The 22,742-nt window shown below is 34.3% G+C and overlaps 2 protein-coding genes and 3 long non-coding RNA genes across 7 annotated transcripts in view; 2 read left to right on the plus strand and 3 right to left on the minus strand.

The window, feature by feature from the left end:
* LOC107623041 (probable aquaporin PIP-type 7a) overlaps positions 1-1,063 on the minus strand; it is a 21,457-nt gene extending 20,394 nt beyond the window's left edge. Inside the window, exon 1 of one of the 2 annotated variants that reach the window (XM_021114816.1) lies at positions 588-1,063. In XM_021114816.1, coding sequence (XP_020970475.1) covers positions 588-924 — 337 coding nt within the window. In that variant the 5' untranslated portion in view covers positions 925-1,063. The remainder of the gene's footprint in view (positions 1-587) is intronic. The other variant, XM_016325171.2, reaches the window with a different exon arrangement.
* Positions 1-17,244, plus strand: part of LOC110268528 — a 22,220-nt gene extending 4,976 nt beyond the window's left edge. The window contains exons 2-3 of the long non-coding RNA XR_002356573.1: positions 8,278-8,297; positions 16,954-17,244. This is a non-coding gene — a long non-coding RNA (uncharacterized LOC110268528). The remainder of the gene's footprint in view (positions 1-8,277; positions 8,298-16,953) is intronic.
* Positions 3,767-5,190, plus strand: LOC107621899. 2 transcript variants are annotated; one of them, XR_002356572.1, is made up of 5 exons: positions 3,767-4,043; positions 4,213-4,313; positions 4,428-4,609; positions 4,704-4,857; positions 4,946-5,190. It is a non-coding gene; the product is annotated as an uncharacterized LOC107621899 (long non-coding RNA). The 2 variants fall into 2 exon arrangements; XR_002356571.1 differs by lacking the exon at positions 4,704-4,857 and having other exon boundaries at positions 3,771-4,043.
* LOC110268529 lies at positions 13,591-15,640 on the minus strand. The gene is made up of 4 exons (XR_002356574.1): positions 15,563-15,640; positions 15,318-15,401; positions 14,476-14,537; positions 13,591-14,240 (listed from the first exon to the last, which is right to left on the minus strand). It is a non-coding gene; the product is annotated as an uncharacterized LOC110268529 (long non-coding RNA).
* LOC107620533 (B3 domain-containing transcription factor VRN1-like) lies at positions 20,010-20,864 on the minus strand. Its single transcript, XM_016322680.2, has 2 exons — positions 20,264-20,864; positions 20,010-20,179 (listed from the first exon to the last, which is right to left on the minus strand). Exons 1-2 carry the CDS (start codon positions 20,847-20,849, stop codon positions 20,010-20,012), a joined length of 756 nt encoding a protein of 251 aa, XP_016178166.1. The 5' UTR covers positions 20,850-20,864.

Consider the following 22,742-nt stretch of genomic DNA (forward strand, 5'->3'; position numbering starts at 1 on the left):
AACTATCTGCAGATAGAAGTAGAATAAGTTTTATACAGACTATTATAATACAAGATAAGATCGGGTAGTATAAAAACCCACCTCTATCCACACCCATTATCACCCTCTTACACATATATGACCAAATTATTTCCTTTTCTTTTCGAAAGGAAAATTAAACTTGAATCACACTGATATGAGTACCTATTGAAATTCTAGTGGATTTTAATTTTACTCAAGTTGAGAAGAGAACATCCATACAGTTTTGCTCTAATAATAGTAACATTAATTTTTCTACCAAAACTTTAAAATTAAAATCTGAGCTGAAAGTATTGAAACTCCTTAATAATCTTTTATATATTTCTATATCAAACTTCATAATCTAACCAAGCCTTAGAACTGGCTCTAACATAATTAAAGAGACGGACCATTATAGTAGTGATAACTCATCAAGATACTCGAGATAAGGTATTTATACATATTATGGATATTAAAAATTAAAAATAAACTATTATTTTTAACCATAAAAAAATTTGAACGAAGACAATTTTAACTAATAACCATAAAAAATATAAATTAATTTAATATCCAACAAAAATTAGAATTACCAGAAATGCCAGCGGTGCAGTAAACAAGGGCAAAGATCATGCCACCAAAGGACCAAGCAATTCCTTGAATACCAACAGTGGCGCACTTGGAAGAAGACCTATTCACTCCCATAACCGTCAAGATTGTGATATATAGAAAGAGGAAAGTGGCCACAAACTCTGCTATTCCGGCCCTGTAGAACGACCAGGAGGTCAGTTCTGAAGGCTCAAATAGCGGAGCTGGTGGTGGCTCCTTGTAGTCCTTCCCATCGTCTTGGCTCTGCGCCGCCGTCCCGATCGGCTGCCTCTCTGGGAACTTGTTAGCTCCTAATGACACATCTTGTTCCTTCCCCTCCATTAATTAATTTTTTTTGTTTTAATTTCTCTTTTAATTTGGTGAATGAAGTTCAATTCACACTCTCTTTAGAGTGGAGCTGAATGAATAATAAAGAAGTGATGGTGATGAGAATGTGGTGAACTGGGGATTGGTTTATATAATAGGTATAGACTTACTGATCGACTAAGTTAAAAATGTAGAAAATAGGAGTTGGTGGGTCCTTTTCTTTTTAATATAACGGAAATTTTTGCTCCTCTTGTAATTGTATAGTTATATGAACATTCATTTAAGATTTTGTCTATTTAAAATTTGGAAACAACATAACTAATGTTGTACTTTAATTTATTACAAATAATAATCGAAAGTTATGTATCCATTCAATATACAAAACAAAATATTTTACACAATATACTAATTATTATTATTATTAAAGTGAATTCTAAGTTAAAGTGGAATATTTTTTATTAGGAGTGAGCACGGGTAGCGGGTATCCGATTACTCGTCTGAACCTGAACCGAACCAATTAAATTTGTTCTAAAATTAACGGGTAATCGGGTGTAACCCGAACTAAACCGATGGCTTTTGTTAGTGATTGGTTCGGGTATTTATATACGACTTTTCTATTTGACAATGATTATTCATTATTAATATGTTTGGATTTTAATGAGTTTAGTTTTTAATGTATTTGGTGTTTAACATGTTTAAATTATTTCTATTGATGTTACATGTTTATTGTACTTGTTGAATTTTTAAGATAAAAATTTGGTTTTTTTTTTATGAATTTCAAAGTCATCGGGTACCCAATTACTCAAACCGAATCAATCCGTTCTTAATCGGTTTGGTTTGGTTCGGGTATATGTATAAAAAAATGCAAATCCGAACCAAAGCGAACCAATTACATTTTGATCGATTTGGTTCTAATTTTACCATAAACCCAAACCAAACCAATCCGTGCTCACCCCTATTTTTTATCATAAAATAATATAATTTATTTTTTCTGAAAAATAACATTCTGATATAAGTTTTATTTAATTATAAATAATTACTTCCCTTATTATTTTTCTTTTTGATTAAGAACACCATCATTAACCATACAACTTAATTAAAATACCATTTCTGAATTGCAATTACCTATTATTAAACGCTTAATTAGTAGGTTGTATATGGTTTTTGTGGGGTATTGAATAATTTGTGTGTTCTTATCTTTCTGGCCGACCAATCATTTTTGCGGTTCATTCATGAATCTGAATGACAGGCAAAGAGTTGGAAGGATGTGATTGGAACAACAAGAAATGGAACCCTAGTCCTATCTGGCATGGGTCTACACCACTCATTTGATTGGCCCACCATGTTCTGTGCGCACCACACTAATTAAACAAATATAAAATTATTGGAACACTACTAGCCTTACATACTGAGATTATATTGGATTTGGTGAAGTTCTGATCATAGTTTAAAATTCAATGTCTTAGATAAGTTACGTTACATGAATAAGTTCTATTTCGTGGATTTCATATGGTTAGGGAATAGGGATAACAGTGGCTATACTTGACTTATGGGCGGTTCACATTGTCAACATAATGATCAGTAGCTATATCATTATCATTAATGTATATTAAAATCACGTTGAACTCGACCCTTTGTAAACTTGACCCTGTGAGTGTCCTATTCTAGAAACTACGTTAGCTAGCTATTTAATTGGATTCTTTTGTTAGTTAAGTGCTAATCAAATTTTAATAAAAATATTATTCTTCTAAATTTCCTCATCCTAATTATTAAAGTGTGCGATTGCTTGTTAGGGTTGAAGACTTAAAGTTAAAACCAAATGAGTTAAAGGTCTTAAAAGTAATTTCTTTTTAAAAGAGTAAATGTTAAAATCTTTCACAACTTAAAAATTTTTAACCTGTTGTGATAAGTATGCTTAGGTGGATATCCATTTATATTGGACGGTTCAATATTTTTAAAAGAGAATCACTACAAAATTTATATATATTTGTGGGTATTTTTTAGTGAGAGTTTTTAAAAACTTTCATAATATATTTTATTTGTGACATTTTAATAAACCCCTATAAGATAATTCACAATAAAACTCATTGTTACCATTTAAATTACTAGATAATTAGTCACCAAAAAATCACTAGATAATTAAAACTCTTTTCCAAATCTAAGAAAACACTTGAAGAGAAAGAACAGAGGATGAGAGCTCACTCAAACCCTAAGATTGCGATAGCCATCTCCACCGCCATCTCCGCGGCCGTCGCCGCTTCCTCCGCCATTGCTGCCGTCGTCACTACTAAAGTTCATCTCCTTTATGCTGTTGCCAGAAAGCTACTGAGATAAAGTCAAGATGCTTCCTTTATCAACGCGTTTCTAAATCTTGTTGCAATGCCCAAGCCTCTAAGACCAAGAGAAAGCACCTCTTCTATCAACTCTTCTCCGCCAATGACTCTCGTGTTCTCCATTGGCATTCTCTCGCTTCTGCATGCTCTTCTTTGTTCCACTCATTCTCAATTTTCGGTTCTCTTTCTCTTTTTTCCTTTTATTCATTTTCTTTGTTTTTCATTTTCAGATTCTTAATGCTTTGCTATATGATATAATATTCAATGAGTTTTATTATCTCTTAATTGATGAACATTGTTTCAAATTCGCAAGCACTCTAAGTGTTTGATGAATTGTTTATTCTCTTAATCGTTGTATTAATTCTTGTTCGGTGAACTGATACTGTGTCTTATTTGCTCACTGTAAATTAAATCTTATCGTATCAAAGATTAGACTCTCCTGATAATAGCATTTTCCCTATTTTGTGTCATACTGCAAGTGGCAGCAACTATACTATATATTTGGCCACTATATATTTACGAGCAATGACTTTAGTAGTTCATTGTAATGAATTTTTTGTTTGATCTATTCAAGTTCAATCCCCTGAGTATATTGTGATCTTTTCAGGTTCTTGTAGTGTTATAGTATATATAGAAAGTTTTGTTTGTTATTCTTGTTTATAGTTTTGATTTAGTAGATTGAATATTACATCCTAAGAACTTTTCTTTACAAACATTGTTGGACAGGTAGTTGATGTTACTGGAAAGCATAGGTGGATCAGTGCTAACAATGAAGTCACATATTTTGGTTCATCTTTTGAGGTGAGTATTCTTGTTCTCAATGTTATCATCAACACTAATTTCTCTGCTTTGGAAGATTTCAAGGTCTCCAATTGTCAATGTTAAGTACTATTATGTCATCTAAACAATCATTTCATTCCTTTCTTCCTGTTAGTTCAATTTTCAGTTTGCTAATGGATGGCATTCTCAGTTTATTTCCAGAATTAGAATAAGTTATATAACGTCTGGAAGATTACCCCTAAGAGAGTCATCATTGCTTCTAAGAAATTCGTTCACTCCATTATCTTTGTAGTAAGTTTCTGTAATTGAGGCATGCATTATTTTTGCATCTCGTCAAACATGATCATTTTAATCTTATACATTCATTGATTGTTTGTTTTCTTTCTTTTTTTTTTTTTTGGCAAGAGTTGGTGTTTCTGTACATTTGAAAGTTGAAGCAAGCTTGAATGTGAAAAATATTAAGTCATTATACTTCCAAAGAGGAGTTCTTCCGCTATATATTGGCACTTCATTCTTACTAGGGACTATCCTAATAGTATAAGAGAAGACCTTGTTAAGGGGTTTGTTAGGATCTGTTTGTTGATCAGGTGCTCTTATGTTGCTTCTATTTTATTTTAACTCTGTCTCTACTATTATTTTCTGCTCAGATACAAAATGTCCTATCTTGGTTTCTTTTTTTAGGGAAGAGGGAAAGATATCACGCAAGCTTGTTGAGTGTATTAATACATATTTGTTAAATGATGGTCCAAATTTGGGCGGTCATTTGTTAGAGATTCATACTGCTATACAGCAATTCGTGTTTCGTTGTTGGTTGACACATGATCGAGTGCTTAAGGTATCTTACCATTGTATTTGAATGCAAAATACTGCATTAATCTTATAAATTATTTTTATTTTTTTTTTAAACCCAATGTTTGTTACAGGATTCACTTATATTGTATTCAAGGAGGAACTAAGGGCCTCAATACAGCTTTAGCTTTGTCTAATGCCATCTCTAGCTAGTAATAAACTCTCTCTCTCTCTCTCTCCTATGTGTGTTTGTAATGTTCATCATATGAATTAGTATTATAGCTTTTTCCCATTATAGTTTTTTCCCTTGAGATTCAGATTTTCATAGTTTTTGACATGTCAAACTCGGGCGTGTTGATCTAGGAAAATGTGTTTTGTTAATCACACACTACAAGATTTTTATTTATTTATGGAAGTTTTTTCTCCTATTTGTGGAGGTTTATAACCTCCACCAAATAGTTTGTGGGAGTTTCCAAAATCCCAAAATTTGAGGTGCCACGAGGACTTTTGTGAAGGTTTTTAAAAACCTCCACAATCTATTCGGTGGGAGTTTTGTGTGTGTTTAGTGGGGTTTTATATTATACTTTTGTCGCAGTTTTAAATCACTTTTGTGACAATTTAAAACCCCACAAATTGATTTTTTAATTTAACAAAAATTAACTATTTTGTGAGATTTTCAAACCTCCACAAATTCTGTAATTATTTATTTATTTTTAATTTCAAATTATTCCTTAATCTCATCTCATTTACATATTTTCAAATTAAAAATTTATTTTTTAATATCAAAATTCAAAAACTAAAATCTTTTATAACACAATTTCTCAATATAAGACATAACTCTATATAATAAAAAATTCTCAATGTCAATAGTTACAAACAAAATTTCATATGGTATTGTTCTACATAACTATTGATGCGCGAGCATCTTTCCTATCTTTTCCTAGTGAATTTGCATCTAATTTGTTGAGTTTAATTCAGAATTAATTATATTTTAGCCACTGTGGATGCTATTTTGAGTTTTGTGCAATACTATTTATTTTAGGAAGCATTTGCCTAGATTTGATGGAGTTTCTGCAGCACAAGAATCAAAGGAGATGGCAGCGAGGAGCGACGCACACGCGTGCCTGACGCGTACGCGTGATTTGAAGATTTGTACAGCGACGCGTTCGCGTGACCGACGCGTCCGCGTGACTCACGAAAAGGACCATCGACGCGTACGCGTGACTGATGCGTACGCGTGACATGTGCCACGTGTAGAAAACGCAGAAAAATACTGGGGACAATTTCTGGGCTGTTTTATCTCAGTTTCCAGCCCAGAAAACACAGATTAGAAGCTGCAGAATGGACAAAACAAGTGGTCCCCACCCATCAATTGAAGACTTGATTATTTAGTTAATTTTGATTTAAATTCAAATTTAAATTCTAGGAAAAGATATTATTTTAATTTTTAAAATTAGATTTTAAATTTATTAGGATTAGTTATAAAAGGAGAAGAAACTTTCCTTCCTTGAAGGAGGTTCGGGGGAGATCCCATTCCATCCCAATTTACAATCCTTATTTTCTCTGAACCATGAGCAATTAAACCTCCACTGTTAAGGTTAGGAGCTCTGTCTATTGTATGGATTGATACTATTATTTTTCTATTTTAATTCATGTTTTGATTTATATTTAAGAATTATTTTCGTTCTTTATTTTATGAATTTGGGTGGAACGGAAGTATGACCCTCTTTCTAAATGCGTTCTTGTATAACTTGGAAAAGCTCTTTACTTGAACAACAGCTTGAAAACATATTCTCCTAAATTTCTAATTTATCTGGATTTAATAGGATACGTGACATATAATTCTTTTATGTTTGGGTAATTAGGATTTCTGTGGCATATAACTAGAATTGAACTTTACCCCTTAATTGGAATTAATTGACCAAGGAATTGGCTGTTAATGAATTTTAGAGGAGACTAGAAAGGTCTAAGGAATTAGGGTCTAGTCACATATAGTTGCCATAAATTAGATCTTACATGATTAAAATAAAATAATAAGAAAAGTCAATCCGGAAAATAGATAACTCTGAAGCCTTAACTATCTTCTCCATATTTTCTTCCCAAAGTTTTTACTTGCCTTTCTTCAATATTCTTTATATTGTTTAATGTCTTTTATATTGCATCTCAACACCATTTTCTGTTTGTCTAACTAAGCCAATCAATCAATTATTGTTGCTTGATCCATCAATCCTCGTGGGATCGACCCTTACTCACGTAAGGTATTACTTGGTACGACCCGGTGCACTTGCCGATAAGTTAGTGGGTTTCAAATTCCGCACCAAGTTTTGGTTGGCAAAACTTTTGGCGCCGTTGCCGGGGATTGACTGTGATTAACAACTATTAGTTGTTTGATTGTTTAGATTAGGCATTTTAATTTTAATTTTTAGTAAATATTATTTTATTATTTTTCAAAAAAAAATTAAAAATTTTTTTTATATATCTCGTTGATTTTTTTTATTTTTTTTCATTTCTTTTAAAAATCTTTTTTAATTTTTGAAATTAAGTTTGGTGTTTCCTAGTTAGTTTTATTTTAATTTTTTTAATTTTTAGAATTCTGTTCTTTCTTTTTTGCTTTTCTGTTTACCACATGGTGCGGTTAATCCTTTTTGGTGTTTTGTGCTAAGGAAAAATAATGGAGAGAGATCATATGGTTACTACTCACACCCGAGTAGTGATTCATATCATTATGAATGAGGAAACCACCCAAATTTTGGTTGGCAAAGTCAAAACCAAAGAAACTTCAATGCTCCATGTTCCAACTATCAAGAACCACCATCTCCATATCCACATCAAGAACCATCATCTTTCTACCCATATCAAGAGCCACTATCTCCCTATTCATACCAAGCACCATCCTCTTTTTACACTTATCAATAACCATCACCTCCTCCTTATTCATTTCAAATACCATCAGATCTTGAGCTTCTCATGAAAGAATTCTTATAGGATATAAAGACAAGTGTCAAAAATATAGAGAAGCATGTGCAGTCGATTATCAAGTCACAGGAAGAGGAGCAAGAAAATTCCTTCCCAAGAGATATAATGCAAGATCCTATAGAACAAAGTGAGGAAATCAATCAAAGGAGTACATACTCCAGTGAATTAGAGAACTTTCCATCCTCACACATGAAAGAAGAGGAAGATGCACAACCTCCCATGCCCTTGGTAAGCAATGAAGAAGAGATTGAATTAGAAGACAGCTACCAAGAGGAAGAGGTTGAAATTGAGAAAGCTTGCAAAGAAGTGGAAGAATTCAAAGAAGAACACAAGGGAGTGGAGCTTGCAAGACCTCTTCCAAAGCCATTACCATCCAATACAACATTCAAGTGGGTGAAATTCCTATCCTTAACCTTTACGTTCCCACTTGAATATGGGCTACTGGAGATGGAGGTCAACTTAGAGCTCTTTGTGGCATTAAGAGTAAGAGGAAGATGGTTAGTGGTAAGAGTTGTCAAGCAAGGTTCAAGATGGTTGCATGCTCCAAATTAAAGTACAAGGATTGGTGTAGAGCTCAACTGAATGGGTCTAGAAGGTTGTTTGGATGTCTCTGTGAGAATTCGGATCAATTGCTACCCGATGGGAACAATGGTGATCCACAAGAAGACGGGTGTAAAAGCAAGGTTTGGGACCCTGGAATTCATTCTCACAATCAACACTATCGGAGCCTTGTCACTTACTTTAACTTGCTCAAAGGTGTTATGCGCCTAGTTTGGGATCCCGGTAGTGATTGGATTAACAAACATTGGTGGAGATTCCTGGATGAGTACAAGCACAAGCCACCATGACAAGGAGCTCACCACATGTCCAACTTAAGGACTTTAACTAAAAGTGCTTGGTGGGAGACAACCCACTGTGGTATGATCGTTCCTTTTCATTCTTAGTTGTTTTTCATAGTAGTAGTTTTCTTACTTAGTTGATTTTTCTTGAGTCTTCACTATTTTTCTGATCATGCAGCTATCTTAGAACAGGAACCGGATAAAAAAAAAAAGCACAGGACGCGCAAGCATCGTTGACGCGTACGCGTCAAATGGGTGTGCGTGAAAAATAAATTTGAACAGAGAGCTGCATAAACAAATAAATGGGTGGCACAGGAAGGATGCCTCTAGCATAAACAAACCCACGCATACGCGTACCCCACGCGTGCACGTCATTCATAATTTTGGCACTCCACGCGTCCGCGTCATCGACGCGTACGCGTGACTTCGCAAATCGGTGTAAAAGGTATTTGGGCAGAGAGTTTTGCTGGCTTGGGGCTGAAAGTATGCTAAAAGCACAAAATTACCCACGCGTACGTGTCCCTGACGCGTGCGCGTCATTTGACCAACCGGCTATCCACGCGTGCGCGTGCATGACGCACACGCGTCGTATGAATTTTTTATCCCAAGCCACATGAACAGAGAGTTGTGCGTGCACGCGGCTGTCTTCACGCGAATCGCACAAAACCCAGGGCACGCGAACGCGTGCCTGACGCTTCGGCGTCATTAAGAAAATCTCGCGACCCACGCGTACGCGTGCCGTACGCGTACGCGTTGCTTGTGCCGCACACCTCCACCAGTTCACCGCCAGTTTTTAATTTTTTTATTCTCTCTCCCAAATCCTAAATCTCTCTTGTTCTTTTTTCCTTCTATTCTTATTTCAGTATAATATTTGTTTCTTTTTATTTTCAGTTCTTCTTTGCTTGAGGATAAGCAAAGTTTTAAGTTTGGTGTTGACGCTTCGCTTATAAGTTTTCTGTCTATTCTTATGGCACCAAAGGGAGGCGAATCATCTTCACAAAGGAGCACAACCTGAAGAATAAAACGACCGCTCGGATAACTAAGGTGGTTGAGTTCTTTTCATTTTTTATTCCTTCCCGCTTTTACTATGTTATGTTTCAGTTTCCTGCTACTTTGTTTGGTTTATTGCATGATCCTTTATTAGTAGATTCATAGGTTCTAGTTTAATTTTCTGTTAAGTGCTATAAATTCTAAAAGATGTCTCATGTATTGCCCACTAAGCTTGAAATCAAAAAGAAAGAAGAATAGATGTAGTGCATGAGAATTTGAGTTTAATTTTTAGAGTAGTCTCATTTATTCAAATGTGGTCGTATTTTCTGTGACTCTGAATGCATGACATGAACAGTGCATATTTTTGATAGTGAAGTTTATGAATGTTAAAATTGTTGGCTCTTGAAAGAATGATGAAAAAAGAGAAATGTTATTGATAATCTGAAAAATCAAAAAATTGATTCTTGAAGCAAGAAAAAGCAATGAAAAACACAAAGCTTGCGAAAAAAGAGAGAGAGAAAAAGCAAGCAGAAAAAGCCAATAACCCTTTAAACAAAAAGGCAAAGGGTAAAAAGGATCCAAGGCTTTGAGCATTAATGGATAGGAGGGCCCAAGGAATAAAATCCTGGCCTAAGCAGCTAAATCAAGCTGTCCCTAACCATGTGCTTGTGGCGTGAAGGTGTCAAGTGAAAAGCTTGAGACTGAGCAGTTAAAGTCGTGATCCAAAGCAAAAAGAGTGTGCTTAAGAACTCTGGGCACCTCTAACTGGGGACTCTAGCAAAGCTGAGTCACAATATGAAAAGGTTCACCCAGCTATATGTCTGTGGCATTTATGTATCCGGTGGTAATACTGGAAAACAAAATGTTTAGGGTCACGGCCAAGACTCATAAAGTAGCTGTGTTCAAGAATCAACATACTGAACTAGGAAAATCAATAACACTATCTGAATTCTGAGTTCCTATGGATGCCAATCATTCTTAACTTCAAAGGATAAAGTGAGATGCCAAAACTGTTCAGGATTGCAGTTGTAAACCCCACTATAAGAAGAGACATGAGCTTAATCGAACTTTCATTCTCATGAAAATTCACATCCTAAGCTTATATTAGTTTTGGTTGCTTGAGGACAAGCAACAGTTTAAGTTTGGTGTTGTGATGCGCGAGCATCTTTCCTATCTTTTCCTAGTGAATTTGCATCTAATTTGTTGAGTTTAATTAAGAATTAATTATATTTTAGCCACTGTGGATGCTATTTTGCGTTTTGTGCAATACTGTTTATTTTAGGTAGCATTCGGCTGGATTTGATGGAGTTTCTGCAGCACAAGAATCAAAGGAGATGGCAGTGAGGAGCGACGCGCACGCGTGTCTGACGCGTGCGCGTGATTTGGAAGTATCCAAGGCGACGCGTGCGCGTGATTGACGCGTACGCGTGATTTGAAGATTTGCACAGCGACGCGTTTGCGTGACCGACGCGTCCGCGTAACTCGCGAAAAGGACCATCGACGCGTACGCGTGACTGATGCGTACGCGTGACATGCGCCAAGTGCAGAAAATACAGAAAAACGCTGGGGGCAATTTCTGGGCTGTTTTAACTCAGTTTCCAGCCTAGAAAACACATATTAGAAGCTGCAGAATGGACAAAACAAGTGGTCCCCACCCATCAATTGAAGACTTGATTATTTAGTTAATTTTGATTTAAATTCAAATTTGAATTCTAGGAAAAGATATTATTTTAATTTTTAAAATTAATTTTAAATTTATTAGGATTAGTTATAAAAGGAGAAGAAACTTTCCATCCTTGAAGGAGGTCCGGGGGAGGATCCCATTCCATCCTAATTTACAATCCGTATTTTCTCTGAACCATGAGCAACTAAACCTCTACTGTTAAGGTTAGGAGCTCTGTCTATTATATGGATTGATACTATTATTTTTCTATTTTAATTCATATTTTGATTTATATTTTAGAATTATTTTCGTTCTTTATTTTATGAATTTGGGTGGAACGGAAGTATGACCCTCTTTCTAAATGCGTTCTTGTATAACTTGGAAAAGCTCTTTACTTGAACAACAGCTTGAAAACATATTCTCCTAAATTTCTAATTTATCTGGATTTAATTGGATATGTGACATATAATCCTTTTATGTTTGGGTAATTAGGATTTCTTTGGCATATAACTAGAATTGAACTTTACCCCCTAATTGGAATTAATTGACCAAGAAATTGGCTGTTAATGAATTTTAGAGGAGACTAGAAAGGTCTAAGGAATTATGGTCTAGTCACATATAGTTGCCATAAATTAGATCTTACATGATTAAAATAAAATAATAAGAAAAGTCAATCCAGAAAATAGATAACTCTGAAGCCTTAACTATCTTCTCCATATTTTCTTCCCAAAGTTTTTACTTGCCTTTCTTCAATATTCTTTATATTGTTTAATGTCTTTTATATTGCATCTCAACACCATTTTCTGTTTGTCTAACTAAGCCAATCAATCAATTATTGTTGCTTGATCCATCAATCCTCGTGGGATCGACCCTTACTCACGTAAAGTATTACTTGGTACGACCCGGTGCACTTGCCGGTAAGTTAGTGGGTTACAAATTCCGCACCAACTATATAAAAGAATAGAAAGATACTTTGATAATCACATAAGAAAGGCAAAACATTAATTAATAGAAGCTGAACTCAATAGAATTAAATTATTTGAGAAACTAAATTCAAAGTTTCTTCTTCAAATATAAAGTGTTGATAAATGATAATGTTCGATTCAATAAGAGCCTTGTAAAAAGAAATCTATATAAAGAATATATAATTGTAACTGCTGAGTTGCAACTGCAAACGACTAAATTGCTCGTCTTATCCAACTAAAAGTTTAAAATCCAAATATATATGATCTGGAGTTGACTTGAGATATCTACAGCCTCTAATTCTCACTCTTTTATTATACACATAGTTTGCTATATGAATTATGCAGATTGATTAGAGACAAAGCGAGGAAGGAGTGAGATACGCCAGAATATGAACCTGAAGCACGAGTAGCATGGGACCTTAACATGAAAATCCATTAGCTTCTGTCAACTCTCATTGCATAATAGGCCTTGTGTTGTCCCAAAGCAACTGTCGAGCAGAGCCATCCAGCAATTGCGACACCTGAAAGCGTTATGAAACATTCAATCATACAAAATAGAAATTAAGTGGAGTTACAAAAGGAATAATCTTGCATTGCATGGATTTCCTATACATGATATTGCAGATTGTCTCAAAAAGGTCAACCACAAATATTATACCTTTTCCCAGACTTGTGAGTGGTAGTTGTTAAGCCAATCAATCTCTGTAGCTGATAGCAGGGACAAATCAAGCAATTTAATCTGCAAGATACATTATTGTTAAAAACTAGTGTGAGAATAATATACGATATTTATAGCTCAGAACAAGATAGATTAAAGTTCACTAGAAACTGAGAAGATTGAACTAAAACTGAAAGCAATAACATTCTAGATCCTCATGATTCCTGAAGTATATCTAAAAAATAAACAAGTTTTTAAAATGGGATATGTGGTTAGTTCAAATGAATTATGTATTTGCCAAGAATACTATCTGCAAATAGATCAGTTAGAATTTCTGAACAAAATTTCTGCTATGCTTGCATTTTAAGCATTAATAAGCCAATCAAAACACTATGCACTATGAATTATGTAGCCATATGAAATAAATTATCAATAGTAAATTGCGCTAATTAGAAAAGAGAATCCAAAGATCTTATGCTTGAGACATCAAAACACTGTAATTTGACTTTAAATGTAATATGAAGGCTGCTTTGACAATAGCAGGTAATTTAAATTTAACCAAACCCAAACTACCACATTGGAAGAATCCTTCACCTAGATAGCTACCGTCCTTATTGCTTGATAAAAAAATTGTAACTAAAGAGATATTATATATTTATTACAAATAAAACCATATATTTATTATTTCTTACACGCTAGTACTAGTATAGTATGTATATGTTAGTGACCTTAACCACACTTATTCATTACTTCATTCACGTGAAACTATAACATAAATTAAAGTAAGGTGAAAAGAACCTTTTAATTTTTTCCACAAAAGAATACGGTAATAATGTAATAGTTTCTTCTTCCCCTTATTAATTTGCCCGTCCAATGCAAAGAAAAATGAGTTTGACCAAAAAACATACCATACAGACCCATTCAAAAAGCCAATTAATTAATAAGTGGTTAACAAAGGTAACTATCATTTCATAAGTCACCAAAAAAGGTGGGCCTTTTTTTATATGCTAATTGACCTTTTTCATAAGTCACCAGATGAGAATTACAAGATTCCTATTTGATTATTTGAAGAAATCAGTTCCTCTAACTAGAAGCAAGAATGGTGAGTATTCGAGTATTGCCGAGACAGCTGCTTATAGAGTCATATTTGTTGGGAAGAACACATTTTCAATTATAGAGTGGTAGACATTGAAACAAAAAAACCAAAGGAAAGGAAACTATATAACAGGGGGGAACAAAAGGCTTCATGCAGCCTTAATTGTGGGATAATTACTTGAATTGTGTTAGTAGTTCTGCTTCAAACTGGTTAGGAGTTAACATTGAAGCTACTGGAACAACCTGCTAAATTGTGTTATTCAGATATGTAGTTTTGAAATTAAAAATAAGAAAGGTAACATGAAAAGGATTTTTGCTTGAATCGTTCCATAACTAGGAACCCAGTACCAGTGCATTAAAATGTAGTTTTCAATTATTGGTAACTGAGCTAAAAGATTTATATTCTTTAAACTTGATGCATTGTATATATTATTTGCACATGAACACCTGTAGAAACATCTTTACTAAACAGTCTTACCCTTTCACGATAGATTAATATTAGCTCTTGAGGAACATAAAGTTTTCCTTTGTCACCCATCACTGGATCACAAAATGACAATGAAACAAAAATTCTTTAATTAACTGAAGATATACAAATTTGTTTAAATAATTCAAGTCAACTCAGATTACCCAAGCTTCAAATATAACCCATCATCAGGGAATAGAGAAAAAAAGAGATTCAAGTCCAGTACTAAAACAGAAAAATTAAGTGGTATTTCCCAGTCTTAACATACCTCATAGAATATGTCATTTTCTATTTTTGTTTCTCACTTTTCCTTTGAGGACATGAGCTATGTCCTCCATTCTTTACTTCAATTAATATCTAAATATTCATAAAAGCTAGGCTACTATAAGATGGTCACATGCTAAAATAAACCAGAAAATGATAAAGGTTCATATCAAAACATTTTATAAGGCCAATATAGGACAACTTATCCTATCTTGTAAAGTTTTGTTGGTGTGTGAACGAGGTGACCAGCACCGTCGCAATTTATGCACCGCGAGACCTCTTTCCGAACGCCACCAAGTTCAACGTCACATTTCTAGTTTCCAAACAAAATCTACATTTCTCTGGCAGAGGAGTAACAATTTCAAATTAAATGTCAGACTATAATCAAAATATTTTAATAGCTACATGATTCAGAATCTGCAACCAACAAGCAAATCACAAATGATACTAACCAAATCGAATCTACATTGCAGCATTAAATCCAGTCTATAAGGGCAAGCACAACACTTTTCAACACAATCCAATCTCGGTCCTATCCATCTAAAGTAACTCATAAGCAAAATGAACAATTGAAGAGTGGATTTTCATACCTTGGTTACAGTTAGCGTCCTACTGAGCAAAAATCTGGACAGAACATAGTAATGATCCGCATTATCACCCAACCACACCTTTACCTATAAGCATAAAATACAAGGGAATCGATATTCGCACTATAGAAGCAAATAAACCAATTGAAATTGAATAGAAAATAGATTCCAGAATGATTGATTATGTGCATTCATGCAATGAAGAAAATTTTCGATATCTATATTGAAATTGAGGTTTCGAAACGGACGTTAACGAAATCGTACTTGGAAAAGCATTGCGGGAAGAGAATTCGTTTTTGGAGGAGAAGCTTTGCTTTTCGTCGCTTTCTTTGCCGCTGGTGGGGCTCGAAGGCATGGGTTATTTCTCAAAAGTTACCGTCTCACGATCTGAGGAGACGCATCGACAGAAGAAACAACGGGAGAAGAGATTGTCGAAGCACGTGGTGGCATTGGTGCTTGCATTAAGGAGATGAATGGCTGTAGCGGTGGCGATGGCAGTGGCGGTAGCGACGACAGTGGGGGTAGCGACGGCACGACGACGGCGACGGCGACGGCGACAGCCGTAATTTAGGGTTTCGATCCATGTCACTCAAAGCTAACCGCTGTTTGCATCTTCAGTATGGGCTTTGAGTGGTTTTTGGTGACTATGGGCTTTAAGTGTTTGTTTAAGCTTATAAAATACTGAGATTTTTATTTTTGGGAGTTTTGTAAAATGTCACAAATAGATAATGTTGAGGAGATTTTTAAAAACCTCCACTATAAAACCTCCATCAATTAGTAAGAATCTTGTATTGACATGCTTATGTTAGTTATGAGACATTTGTGTGCCATTAGTTATGGAGAGGAGATATAAAGCTTATCTTACATGCTTTAGCAATGATAACTTTTTAGTTATAATGCTGATAATATAAAACCCTAAGCTATGTGTTAGGCTTTTTCGATTTTTGTGCTTATGTTATTCATATCTAATAGAATTTGTATTTGTATTAATTACTATAGGTGGTAATAATAAACTTGAAGTTGACAAGTGCTTTTCAACTCCTGGAATGGCACCTCATCTTGGAAAGGTATTTTGAATCTGTCATCTAAATGAAGGTGTTTTGGCTGCATCATTTTGATGATCTTTATCCTTTTTCCTTTCTTTCACAGGCGAGGAATAAAAAAACCACAAATTGCTATTGGTTGTAACTCTTACAGTCATGCTTTTGCTAGCATTTCCAGTGATATTTTCATATGTATGGAGAATCAAGACAAACCCCAAGATTGGTACGAACTTTAATTTTGGTTTTGAGCATTGAATTACTCACACAACTATGCTCTTAAATCCTAATCAAAATGAGCTATAAAATTCAGACAGGAAGAACATTCTAATACAGGAGAGCTTGCATGATAGTGAAAGGCAAGTCAAAGGTTTGATAGGCTTGGGAGGTTTAGAAGACAAACACAGTGAAAACATTGCAGTGCCTTTTTATACTTACAGAAGCATTGTAGCAATATGCTTCCTCACAAGCAATCCCAAAATCAGCAATTCTAAGGTGAAAGTCTTCACTAATAAGAACATTCTCTGGTTTAAGATTTCTATGAATGACACCTTGAGAGTGTATATATTCCATCCCACGCGCAATATCCAGAGCAAAAGCAATTAGTTTCTGCATTGAAATAGTTTGACCAGCCACACCCAAGTCAGAAGCAGCAGAGATCAATACCTATCTCCCATCATCACTTCCATCCTCAGGTTTATATACCTGAAATACTTTTTTGTCTTCCATCCTCATTGTAACAAAAATTCCTAAATACTCTTATTCTAGCTTTAACAGCTAGTGCAACAGCTAGTATAAGAATTAAGACTTATTAACTGCATTGTTAGTTTGTCATTATTTCTAGATGATAATGGTATGGCTAGAAGTCAAGATCTATTTGCATTGCTTGCAAATACATTTATCTAGTTATTTTCATTGTTAAGGAGTTTGGACATTGATGAGCGGATATTTTATACGCTTTTTGGGGTTAATTTCATATAGTTTTTAGTGTGTTTTAGTTAGTTTTTAGTTTATTTTCAGTAGTTTTTAGGCAAAATTCATATTTCTAGACTTTACTATGAGTTTGTGTATTTTTCTGTGATTTCAGATATTTTCTGGCTGAAATTGAGGGAACTGAGCAAAAATCTTATTCAGGCTGAAAAAGGACTGCTGATGCTGTTGGATTCTGACCTTCCTACACTCAAAGTAGATTTTCTGGAGTTACAGAACTCCAAATAGCGCGCTTCCAATTGCATTAGAATGTAGACATCCAGGGCTTTCCAGAAATATATAATAGTCCATACTTTGCTCAAGGATAGATGACGTAAACCGGCGTTCAACGCCAGTTCCATGCTGCTGTCTGGCGTCTAGCGCCAGAAACAAGTTACAAGTTGGAGTTCAACGCCAGAAAAGGATCCAAAGCTGGCGTTGAACGCCCAAAACAGCCCTATGCACGTGATTAGCTTGAGTCTCAGCCCCAGCACATACCAAGTGGGCCCCAGAAGTGGATTAGTAAATCCTATTCTGGTACGATTGAGAACTTGCAAATGATTAGCCGTGCGGTGACAGCGCACCTGGACCCTTTTCACTGGAAGGATGGATGGTAGCCATTGACAATGGTGATCCCCCAACACACAGCTTGCCATAGGAGGACGTGCGTGCGTGAATCAGAAAATAGAGGAAAGCAGAATTTCAGAAGACAAAGCATCTCCAAAACTCCAACTTACTCTCCATCAGTGCATACAAGTATAAATTGTGTTCTGCCCTTTTATTCCTTGCAATCAAATTTGATAAGTGAATTATTTTATTGTTTTTCTGAATAAGAGTTACAAGATAACCATAGATTGCTTCAAGCCAACAATCTCCGTGGGATCGACCCTTACTCACGTAAGGTATTACTTGGACGACCCAGTGCACTTGCTGGTTAGTGGTACGAGTTGTAAAAAGTGTGATTTACAATTCGTGCACCAGACATAAGTCTGTATTTTATCATGTTATTTTTAATATTTTGTAGTTGTAATTAATGTGATTGGAAAATAATGATAATGTGCTATATTTTGTTTTAAAGTATTTCTTTTATTTTAATTTTCTTCTACATTTTTAATGTCTTGCTTAAATATTTTTTTAATAATAAATAATTAGTAGTGTAATAATAGTGTAGATTAATTTTTAAAAATTATATTGACAGGTTTGAAACCTCCACAGAATAGCTATTATTTTTAAAATGAAAAAATCTTTTTGTGGGAGATTTTAAACCGCCACAAACATTGACCAAGAACTGCTACAAAAGTCTAATATAAAACCCCACTAAATACACACAAAATATCCACTAAATAGATTGTGGAGGTTTTTAAAAATCCCCACAAAAGACCTCGTGGCACCTCAAATTTTGGAGATTTTAGAAACCTCCACAAATTATTTGGTGGGGGTTATAAACCTCCACAAATAAGAGAAAAAATTGTCACAAATAAATAAAAATCTTATAGTGAATGAACTTGATGAAGTTTGAAAAAAGAAAATTTTGTACAGAGTATAAATAGAAAAAGAGTCTGAGGCATATGATCCACAGTAATAAGAAAACATTCTTCTCTCTTTATACATTAAAATAATATAAATAATCTCTTTTCTTTATTTCTCCGTGGATTTTAAATTTACAATATATAATATTAGTAAATATATTAATCATCTCTATTATATTGAGATAGTAATTGTGGTGAATACTACTACTATAGTTATCTAATTATACTTCTTTATTTTATATTTATTACCTCTTCCTTATTTATTTATTTTATAACACGTTATCAGCACGAGACTCTGGTAACAAACTTTTATTATGTCGAAACTCTCTCAACTTGAATTTAATGCTCTTGATATATCTGAAAACAACTACTTATCATGGATATTAGATGCTGAAATCCATCTTGATTCAATGGATCTTGGAGCACTACAAGAAACATCTTTAAAATCGACGGCCAAATCAACGGCTTAGCCCTCGATAATATTAAATTTTGACGGCAAAATGAACGGCGGAGGTGGTCGCTATAAAGCTTGTCGATTTTTCAAAATTCTAATAAAATCGACGGCTTGCCTAGCCGTCGATAATAATTTAATAAAATCGACGGCTTTACTGTCTATAATATGAATTTGAGAAATTTACATTCTTACTAAAATTGACAACGTTGCCATCGATATTTGATTCAATAAAATCGACAATGTTTTCATTTATAATATGCTTACTAAAATTGACAACATTACCGTCGATATTTGATCCAGTAAAATCGACACAGTTGTCGTCGATTTTATTATTTAGATATCAATAAATTCTTTGTCTATATTTGGGTTTTCTTGTCTATTTTAAAATTAAAAAGTGACAACCATTCTGTCGATTTTAATAGATATGTTTTAATTATTTTAATCGACACAGAACTCTTCGAAGTCCTTTTTTTATATGAGAGTGCCTCCATCTTAATTCAAGAAAATATGCAAAGCAGATTTTAGTATTGCAATGTAATGAAACAAGATTTTTCATTTGTCAAATATAACATTACATATGGCAGATAACTCACCAATAACTTTCAATATGTTAAATTAAAAACAATCAAGATGACTATGTTTGTCTAAATTACATATCGCGGATAACTCACCAAATGTAACATCTTAGGGACCCTTAATTCCTTCATGGCATCAGATAAAATTTTGGTTCAAATGCTTTTGCTTCGTTGACAACCTTTTCTCTTTCCTCAGCCGTCACGGTTCTTTTCCTTGCAGAAGCACTTTCATACAATCTAATGCGCATTTCTCTCTCCTCTTTTTGTTCATCAGAAGCTTCCTGGCCTTTTGCACTTCCTGAAATGTATTGACCATAAAATTCAAGGTTTTGATAACTAAATCCTAGAAACAAAAGTTAGTTATAACTTAATTATAGCTTACCAGGTTTAGATTTTCGCTTCTTTCTTGCAGTTTTTTTGGCCTTTTCCTCGAAAGAAGCACACAATTTCAGTTCATCAGTAGATTTTTTAAACTCAATTGCATTAAATTGAAAACCTATATCTCTGGCACTTTTCGCAGGAAGAGCATTCCCACCCTCACCCCAGTTTACACTATTAAGTTTTGACCCGTTAAATAGATTCTGCAAGGCTGGTTTGGATTCAGTGAAGTCTTCATCTTCCATTTCTTCAAAAATTTTGAGGCGATTCGCAAAGTAAGATCCTTCATTGCTGCTTCGTGTGGGTGATTGATAATTTATCTCAGCAGTAGCCAAATTAAAAATGTGAACACTGAAATTCAACTTTCCTTCGTATCTGAAAGCTAAAAGGTATCCAACACCGATGGAATAGCGCTGAACAAATTCTGCCCAACCATCAATGAACCAAAATTTGTTGTCTACCTTTTTCAGTCCCACATGCCACGAACTACCCTCGGGAACAGATAGGTTAACAAAGGAGGAAAGCTCACCCCCATATTTTCTCAGAAAATTATCTGGTACTCTCTGCAATTCACAAATCAGGTTACGCATATTAAATTGGAGATCATATATTGATTCATTTCAAACATGCAATGTTCTATGTTCTGAAATCCATTTCAACAAGTTCAGCTTTAAGGCAAGTGAAATTCAAGATAATGAAACTCTTCAACCTGAACTAGAACACTTGAAAATAATGTGAATAGTGAAGCTCAAATCAAATGCCAAATATAGTCATACAGATATCACATACAGGCTCTGAAAAGATGCCAAATATTTCTTAGGTTTAAGTATTAAAAACAAGTGTCTATTTAATATGCAAAATTGCAAATAACATGGAACATACTACAATACTAAGGCAACAATGTGGGAGTGGGACATTCAATAATTAACTAGGCCTTATCTCATTTGGTAAGACTGGAAACTTCTACACAAGTCAAATAATGCAATTGAGAAAGATTAAAAATTATACTATCAATTAAACAATTGATCTGATAACACCCCTCATTCTTTTTTACATTGATCATGTCAAGGAAAAATGCATAATGCACAGACATTGCAAAATAACAAGACACTGGTGTAATTTGACCATTACAGATTTCAAAACCTTAGATAAATTACATGCAAAATGTAAAAGCTATTCACTCCTATATCAAACATCCTAAGTGAACTCCATAGAAACCTCACTTGCCTGCTTACCAAATAATGAAAAAATTAGTGATACAATGTGCTCCTCCAATTCCTCTTGGTACCTTTTTTCTTGTTCTTTTTATTGACAGGAACCTGAACAACAAAGCACACAACCTGAATTTCAGTCCCATGGACCCATATTTTACTAAGGTAAATACAAGAAAGTCAAGTACTAATAAAGTCAAGTAAATGGTTCATATCAAATGCTGAAGTTTATCTATCAATATATCATATTCTTCTGTATTATACAGTAGAGTTCGTAATTAGATAGAGATATACCTTTAATGGCTTCTGAAGCATGGAAAACTATGAAGTTCTTTGAAAGAGAGTAAATCTTTGATAAAAACAGTGATTCATGTTATTGAGGATCAACTGAAAAGCATGCATTTTAAAATAATAAGCATTTTAGGATGTCTAGTTTAGGCAAACAAACCATTATTCTTCAATATTATTAGTTCATACAAGTATAAGCACAAAGAAATAGAAATATATATATATTAAAATTATCACACATACACTCAGTCTCTTGAAAATCATTTTCATCAAATCAACAAGATGCATCCTTTAGGACAGATATTAGACAGCAACTGAAGTGATGACCCAGAAATTTACAAGCTGGACTTCATCCAACCACTGAAACTCATTTCTGTTTTCTCTTTTCTGCAACTTAAGCTCTACTCGGCAAAGGTAATTGCAGTGTACTGGCAGAGCAAAATTGATTTTGCTGCAACTTTTTATGCTACACTTTCACAGTCCTATCAGCAGAAAGGGAGCATAAGTTGGACTGTAAAGCTAAAGCAGGAATCTCCCTTAAGTTTAGCAGCAACACAGAAGATTATCAAGTTTATAGTGTAATACCCTAACTACCAAAGCTCACGCTTCCGGCTGCGCAACTCTGATAGCTCGGACATTACGACGACTTTTATAATATTTAATACTAAAATATGAGCCTGTTTAAAACTTTAAACCGCAATACCGTTCCCAAAAATACTTTCATCCGATGACATACATCCATAAATACCATACAACTTACAAAACTCATAAAGAGTACATCCATATATATGTACAAATATATATATATAAATAATATTACAAACATAATCCAATACAATCCCTATCCCTCTTACAGATTATATCAAGATAAAGGCAAGGGTACAATAAACCATAACTAAAACAATATAGAGCATCTCAACAACAACTAAATGAACTCTTCGTAACTTCTGCGCCCATATCCTGAAAGGGGAAAAATGTAGGGGG

The sequence above is a fragment of the Arachis ipaensis genome, chromosome B10 (genome assembly GCF_000816755.2).
Source record: "Arachis ipaensis cultivar K30076 chromosome B10, Araip1.1, whole genome shotgun sequence".
Lineage (NCBI taxonomy): Eukaryota > Viridiplantae > Streptophyta > Magnoliopsida > Fabales > Fabaceae > Arachis > Arachis ipaensis.